The 8,455-nt window shown below is 37.8% G+C and overlaps 1 protein-coding gene across 4 annotated transcripts in view; it reads left to right on the top strand.

The window, feature by feature from the left end:
• The window catches only part of LOC111874026, a 42,587-nt gene that overhangs the window by 5,536 nt on the left and 28,596 nt on the right, over positions 1–8,455 (top strand). For all 4 annotated transcript variants that reach the window (XM_023869148.2, XM_023869147.2, XM_023869146.2 and 1 more), the window contains exons 5-8: positions 758–998; positions 2,842–3,031; positions 6,221–6,375; positions 6,990–7,077. In XM_023869148.2, coding sequence (XP_023724916.1) covers positions 758–998; positions 2,842–3,031; positions 6,221–6,375; positions 6,990–7,077 — 674 coding nt within the window. The remainder of the gene's footprint in view (positions 1–757; positions 999–2,841; positions 3,032–6,220; positions 6,376–6,989; positions 7,078–8,455) is intronic.

Here is an 8,455-nt window from a genome sequence, read left to right as displayed (position 1 = left end):
ATATCAGAGTTCATGGTGAAGAGAAATTTCACGCAAAATTAAACTAAAAATATGAGTTTTGCAAAAAAAATTGACATGATCGATTTTTTTTCTATTATTTCCAGTTTTAGTGAGTAAAAATCTATAAGAAACAGTAAAAATATCCTATGCAGTTTTTTGGTTGCAGACCTTTGTTTTTAGTTAAAGGAATTGTAAGTTGGCTGTATATCAAATGTATTGTCACGTGTTGGGTGTAGAACACGACAGATAACTTCACGCCATATTTGATATAGAAAATTTATTGCACATTCGCTCTTATAATCACACAGTTTACAATCTCACAGCTACTGCTATCTGCAGTATTACAATTACTAGACTGCATACTATTCTCTGGCCAACTCGCAAGTAACTTGTAACTGCTGCCTTGAGAACTGAACTGTGAATAGTCTTCGCTGCTCCTTATTTAGCCCTGTTCCGGACAACACAGAAAACAGCCACGTAATAGGCACCACTGTTGTCTGGCGCCGTGTTACTAGCAACGCTGTTGGGAGTTGTTTGTGGCTGCATAGCAACCGTGGCATACCTTGGTCACGTCACTGCTGGCGGGGTAGGGGAAGGAGTGTTGACTTGCCTGCTGCTCTAGTAACGACAGTGCTCTGATGGTGTTACATCACTGCTGGCGGGGGGAGGGGTGTCCTGCATAGCACAACACGTCACAGTATTATTTATAAAAGGAAATGGAGTATTGATAGGAGTATTGATTTTTTATAATGTGTAGGAACTTCCAGCTTCGAGTGGCAAGGCATGTTTTGAATGGCAAGTTGGAAGCTGAAGATGTGTGCACAGAACAAAGAGTGGCACTGAATAAGCTGAAAGCCCATGGCCACAAGAAGAACCTAGTGGGGAATGTTCGAATAGGGGACCATATCCAGAGGGGACCTCCAGGTATTCTGCAGCCCATCAATCGACAAGGCAATCACTCAAGTAATGCCCAGGCGGGCTCCATTAAAGTTCTGACTGTGAGTTTTCGAGTGTTGTAAGTGATTAATATCTAGGATACAAATTGAGTTTAGTCAACAGATGGAGTGAATAGTATTGTCACATGTTTTTGTGTGTATGTGACTATAGTTGGGTTATGGATTGATGAATTGATTTATTTATCACTTGTATACACCCCTCGGAACTACACTTTACAAATCACCGACACACAGAGACTAGTGTCCTAAGTCTATTAGAGTGTCCACTAGCTGTTTCCTGGCAACAGATTTGATACAGTGGAAATTCCTCAGGTTCTCTTGTCAACATTTTTCCGTGAAGAACTCAACTCTCAACTGACAATTCAACTAACTGAATCCCAGTGTGGCAGCCATTTCACACCAGCCTCCTATTCAACTCCAACTGACACATGAATTCTCTCCCTCACCAACCAGCTACTTCATGTCACTCCACTCAGCTGAACTGCTGACAACTCTAACCAACAACTAATTTACTGCTTCATACCGTCCTGCTTATAACATCTTCACAAGGACCATATAGAAAAAAAAAAACACTCTTTCCATTGTTATAGTCTAACAATGCCTCAATCATTGCATGTGTATCAATTACTGTGGGAACCCATTTACCAAGCAGTTGCCTAGCAATAGCCTGGGTATTGTTGACGTGTTTACTAACCGCTGCTTAAAAACACTTTGTTTGAAGAATGCCGTCTTCTGGGATGTGGCACTGTGTAGATCTTGTGTGAACCGATGTTCCTTTGAAATATTGGTTCACACAAGATCTACACAGCACCAAATCCCAGAAGACAGCATTCTTCATAGCCACCGCCATGAAATCCTCAAATCTTACAGGGTGTTTCTTTATCTGCATATTGCATAACAGTGACTGTACCAATTGCCCGTTTCAAGATCTTTGCCTAGGAACTGACCTGTACTCCACAGTACTGAAAAATATTCATAGTTAAGAAAATCATCTAAGAAATATAATTAATAATTTGCAAAGGAGGAGGAATGCCTTTTTGTGAAGAAACTGAGACATTTCCAAAAAATACTGTACTGTTGTAGGAGGGGTAACATTTATGTAACTAACCTTTTTATCATCAAATAGAAACATACATTGAATGAACTAATATCTTCTCTTGTGATCAGCTGTTGACAAGGTTAAGTTAACTCAACTTGCAGTGGAAGCTTCAAGTACTTTATAAATGTAGTGAATATACTTTGAATCCTATCAAATTGATTTGTGGTATATAGGGCAGAAGTCTTATATCAGTTTGTTTACATGGGAAGCTGAGATGTATGCATTCATGTCTGTATTTGTCGAATATCTGTAGCCCCTATAATTTAGCATGAGATATGTGGAAAATGTTTAACATGGAAATAAAAAAATACAAGAATTTAATATAAAATATTCTGCTTGAATAATTTATTTCTGTTCACAGAATTTTGTTCTATACTTTGATGGAGGAACATTATCCTCCTGCAGATGGGGACAGTTATGCCAGAGCATCAACAGAATGTGCAGAACACTTTAATTGACTGTTAAAGAAAGTGGGGATGAAAGGAAACCAAAATTTTTACTTTCTGTTAATATTAAAATGTGTTTATGTAACATGAATTTCAGATTATAAATATATATAACACATTGGATATGTACAGTGCACTATTTTTGTTTGGAAACAAACACCTGTAGTGGTAAATTAAAAAATGTCAGTGTGTTTAGCATTGAGTTATATATGTGTTTTACTCTGTATTTGTGTGTGTTGTGTTCAGTCCTTAACCTGCTAAATATCATTGAGTTGATAAGGAAGGCCAATTACTCCATTTTTCATGAACTGAACACTCATTTAATGTGAATATTTTGTAGGATTTTCAGGATGAAGATAACATAGGGGCTGAGTTTGCAGTTTTGGAAGGATTTCATCTGTCAGGAGTACCACAGAAAGACATAGTCACTAAGGAAAATACATTAAAACCAGGACCATGGAGTAGCAGACCTCATAGAACCCATAAGGCTGCAGTTCCTCTATCACGGCCACAACAGCCATCTTTTGAATGTGAGAATCCTTCCATTTGTTTAGGCTTGCTACAGAAGTTAATTATACTAATAATGATATTGCCACAAAATTGCATAAAACATCTCTCAGGGTGCATCATCATCAGACTGTGATGTAGGTCATTGCATCATTCAGTGTCACTAGATTCTTCTCTCAATGTGTGAGGGGAACTGTAATTGTCATACTGAAGATCTTGTTGGATGTACAGGACTTCTCTTCTGCATGTGCATGAACCAAAGAGAACTTTATCAAAGCATATATGATACTTGGAATGTCTTCAGTTTAAACACTTAAAATGAGTCTGTTGCACCTGCTCACGATGGTTCACTCGCAGATTTCTTCTTGTCTTCTACTCTGAAGATGGAGGCGATATGTTCCTCTGAGACGTTAGTTAACACAATATCTACACAGTGCCACATCCCAGAAGACTGCTTTCGTCAATTAAAATGAGGTTGTCCTCGGTCTGTGTGATCTTGCTTATGGTTTATGCAGCCACTAGCAACACTGATTATATTTATTTATTTTTAATTCGCTTAGTGGGGGGTGGAGTCCAGCTGGGTCCACTCGGCACAGTGGCCACTGATTGGCCTATTGTACCTGCCCCGGGTGATTATGATGATGGAGAATTTGGTGGAATGAAGCTTGACAGGGGAAACCTAAGTACTCAGAGAAAACCCACCCCAGCACCACTTTCTTCACCACAAATCCCACTTGACCAGACCCAGGATCGAACCCGGGCCACTGTGGTGGGAAGCCAGCGACTAACTGCTTGAGCTATGGCGCGGCCCTAGCAACACTGATAGTTAGTGCACGTAGATCGCTATATCATTCAGTGGTTTTGTGTGAAACTGTCATTGGGATTCAGATTCTGTCATGGTTGGAGTGAATGTTTTATTAGTGCTGTGTTTGTTAAAAATACAAGTGCTAAATTGTTAGAAAAGAGAGGATCAACATTAAATTAATAACAGAATTGGAGAAATGTACCATTGGCGTTTACAGAATGTAACAAGTGTGTTGAGAGTGATCAGTTAATCCATTCAACAACTTCAAGAAGTGATTCTAATTTGGAAGGAGTGACAGAGTGAATTGACGTTGTTGTTCTTTTAATTTTTTATGTAATGCATGTATGAATGAATGAATGAATGTATAAGGGGTGGGCCTTCTCGGCCCTAGCACCGCGACCTCAGTGGTCTATTGTGCCTCCCCTTCTGATTATCCCCTCAGCAATCCTGCACTTCAAATGAAGCGCAGGATCTTGTACGTGGGGACGTTGAAATAGTCACTTGGTTCCATAAAATATTAACTCAAGTGGTGCAATCTTAAACAACCTAAGCCCTTCACATTCGCACGGGATATGTGTGGCTGTTTTGTTTTCTTGACACCTCTCTCAAGTTGGACTGTTACTTAGTCCCAATTTGAAGAGGTGTCCTTTGAGGTGACAGTGTCTTGTAAGTAGTCCTACCACCCATCGCAGCTGGTTCCTGTTTAACTTCAACAGTTCCTTCGCTTGTTTAGTAGAGGGTCCTCGTATGAGTCCCTTTGCTTGCCTGACTCCAGTTAAGGATTCCCAGTATTGTGATTCATATTTGTCCATTCACTGATTGCCTGTCTGGCAACTCCTATAGAGATGCCACAGGCTGGTTCAGGTCGTATGAACAGATTTCAGCTCCAGTCTTAGCTAATTGGTCTGCTGCTTCATTTCCAGCAATACCCTCATGCCCCGGCAGCCATATCAGTTGTACCCTGATATGTTTGTCCAGTTCCATGAGAGTTTGGTGGCAATCCCAGACAAATTTTGAGTTGATCTGGTGTTTGTCAAGCGCTTTAAGTGCAGCTTGACTGTCAGAATGTAATGTTCCTATTTCTGTAGTTCTTATCTAGATTCTCCATAATACATGCCTTAATGGCATATACTTCTGCCTGGAATACTGTCATGTACTGCCCAAGTTTGAAACTAAGTTTCCGCCTCGTGCCTTAGCAGAACACACCAGCTCCAGTGCTCTCATTTATCTTGGAACCATCTGTATACCAGATTAGTCCCCCTTTTCTATTGGGCCAAAACCCGTCTTCCCATTTACTCCTGTCAGGAAATCTGACTGTGAAGGGTTTTTCATATACATGTCTCAAAATCATTTTGTCAGACCCCATTTGTAATATGGGTTCTTTTTTCATGTCCTGAGTTATGTATGCATGCCCGAAACTACCAATTAAGGTTTCCATTGATCACTGCACTGGAGACTGTAGATTCCTGCCCTGGCCTCTACCTCCAACTGTAGATGCAGTGGGGGGAGTCCAAGGAGTGTCTCTAGTACAGCTGTTGGAGATGTTTGAATTGCTCCTGTGATACCCAAGCAAGCCAACCTTTGCAATTTGCTAAGTTCTCCCTTGCTTGTCTTGAGTTTAACTCTGAGCCACCATACTGTGGCACCATATGTAATTAAGGGTCTTACATCTGCAGTGTATATCCAATGCACAACGTGTGGCTGCAGTCCCCAGGTTTTACCAAACATGCTTCTGCATGCCCAAAAAGCCTTATACGCTTTATTGATGACCTTATCCAGCTGATTTTTCCATGTCAGTCCATTGTCTAATACTAGACCAAGGTACTTGACATCGCTGGAGAGCTGGATCATCTTATGGAAGAGGGTCACTTCCATAAGGCCCTTTATATTTCTCTTCCTGGTATACGGTATATAATGAATGTAGGTCAGCATTGTAATGACCTCTCACTTTCAATTTTAAGCATTTCCTCAGACTTGGTCATTACAGAATTTAATATTTTGCTTCTGGGTCATATGTGAGGACACATATCTTGTAACTAATCATTACTGCCATTACTAAAAGACACAAGAAAATTTATTTTCTCATAATTTGCCCACCACTGATATTTTTTGTTGTTGTTATTATTATTAATATATCATTTTATGTATAGCAACAAAAGAACACTTACATTGAACCAAACAGGTTAGTGGCATTCAGAATGTACATTTCATTATGCATGCTGAAGATTTGATTTGACCGAATTGTTCATGAATGTGTGACAGTGGAACATATTTTGCTGCAATCTTAACATGTTATTGTGCTCCATTTTCTAAGTACTGGGATGGCTTTTGCCCACCCCAGTTGCAGAAGGTAGGTTTATATTTTTGTACAGTTTTCTCTATAAAGTTTATAACCTGAATGTTTCAGTGCACCGAGACGAGGAGCTGAATGTGCCAAACTCTCCTCTTGTAATTTGTAATGCTTTGAAACCAAGAAAACTGGATGAGGATGGTTTCAAGTGTTCCATTGCTGTATTTGAGCCTGAAGATCCTACTAAACGCCCCATGTACTGCAAAAATAAGGTACATTAGTTTGATGATTCGTTTGTAATTAAGTAATACCGACTTTTCTTTGAATTCATATATCTACATATGGACAAAGAAACCATGAAGACAGATACTGTTGACAGCTAACAATCTAGATATAATACATAGTGGTTGGTCTCCAATGGAAGTTTTATTCTTGCAGTAATTTTTACCCTTGTATTTGAAGTTGATGTATAAAAGAGAAGGTAAAGCTCGTGAGATGTTATGGCTCCCACTTTTTTCTAGATAATCAGCTCACAGATGGCGGTCAGGTCGTCATATTTTCACAATATTTTTCGTTCAAATTCAAAATGAGTCTCCTTTCTTAACTCTGAAAATATGGGTAAAAGCTCATCTTCCATTTTCGTAAATACAGCATCGTGAAGGCACCAGTGATAATTTTCCTCTCCTACAAATTGGAAAGGCAGCTTGTGATAATGTAGTAATACACTGTTATGTCAGTTGCAATAGAATCTTCATCTGTTAAGTGGATATCAGATGTTTCTTTTTGTTACATTAATATTTTCATTAATTTGAAATCATAAAATAAAAAACTTTTCATAGATGTATTCATGGTAATGAATATTACATTATAACTGTGGCATTTACAGGTGTATGCTGGTGGGACAGAATTTAGCTTCGAAGAGTTGCGTGCAATTGAATATTTGAAATATAACAGATCTGCACAGTGTAATCAGGGTAAGAACATCAACACTCAACAGCAGTAACATCCTGTCAGTCATCTTAGTATGGAACTTTCATTTCATTTCATTTTTATTATCATTCAACAATCCATACATACAGGTAGTACAACCATTTGGATAGGGAAATTGTCAGATTCTCGTGCATATCTTTACAGAATACACTGTACCACCCTAATATAGGGGGTTCGTCATCTGAATAATATTATCTAGATCTAGTTACTATTAATTTCATTGTCTTTACACAAAATACAACAAATTAATCAGCTACATATTACATTTACACACTTGATGAATCAAAAGACATAAATTCATCTACAGAATGAAAGGAATGTTTCAACAAAAAAGATTTTAATTCCTTTTTAAATGAGTTAAAATTTTCCCTTTGTTTTATTTGATTGGGGACCTTATTATACAAACTAATTCCCATATTTATCACACTCTTAAAAAGAGCTGTATTACAGTGCTGTACATAAAAATTTAATTTTTTTCATGTGTTATAATTATGAATGTCTGAATTTATTGCCATAAAAGCCTTATATTTTCTGATAAAGCATGTCACCTCCAATATATACAGAGAAGGCAATGTTAAAACATTGTAATCTTTAAAAATTTGTCTACATGACATGCGACTACTAATACCACTAATCACTCGAAGAACCCACTTTTGCAATTTAAAAATGCTTTTACTTTCCCCATCCCCACCCCACAGTAAGATACCATTTCTCATACATGACTCAAAATTCGAAAAATAAATGTTATCATATATGGACTCATTATTTCTTTTAATATTTTCACCATATAATTTACTTTGCATAGCTTTGCTTTTAGAAATTGAGCATGAGCTCACCATTTTAGGGTTTCTGTCATGTGATTTCCAAGAAATCTCAATTCTGACTGATATACTATTTCTGTATTATTATAAACTATTTGTGGTCTTAACGGATCTCTCCGCTGTTTTGAATGAAATGACATGGCAGCTGTCTTTTTAGTATTTATTACAAGGTTATTTTTTGAAACCATATTTCTAATTCTTTCATAACATTCATTATTTTATATTGAAGGTCAAGTTCATCTTTTCCAGTAATTAACAGATTGGTATCATCTGCATATAAAACCAGCTTTGCTCCTTGAACATTTTCTGTAAAATCATTAATGTAGAGTAAAAATAAAAGTGCCCCCAACACTGATCCCTGTGATACACCATACTTCACTTTCCTACATGATGAATTATAACTGGTTTTGACACTGCCATCAGTGTTTTTTATTTCTACATATTGGATTCTGTTTGACAGGTAAGACCTGAACCACATATTTGGCACGCCTCTTATGCCATATGAGTCTAGTTTCTCTAAAAGTATATCATGGTCTATTAC

This window comes from Cryptotermes secundus, unplaced genomic scaffold (genome assembly GCF_002891405.2).
Source record: "Cryptotermes secundus unplaced genomic scaffold, Csec_1.0 scaffold1683, whole genome shotgun sequence".
NCBI classification, from domain to species: domain Eukaryota; kingdom Metazoa; phylum Arthropoda; class Insecta; order Blattodea; family Kalotermitidae; genus Cryptotermes; species Cryptotermes secundus.
The sequence above is the reverse complement of the archived record's forward strand: the minus strand, read 5'-3'. Positions and strand labels throughout refer to the sequence as shown.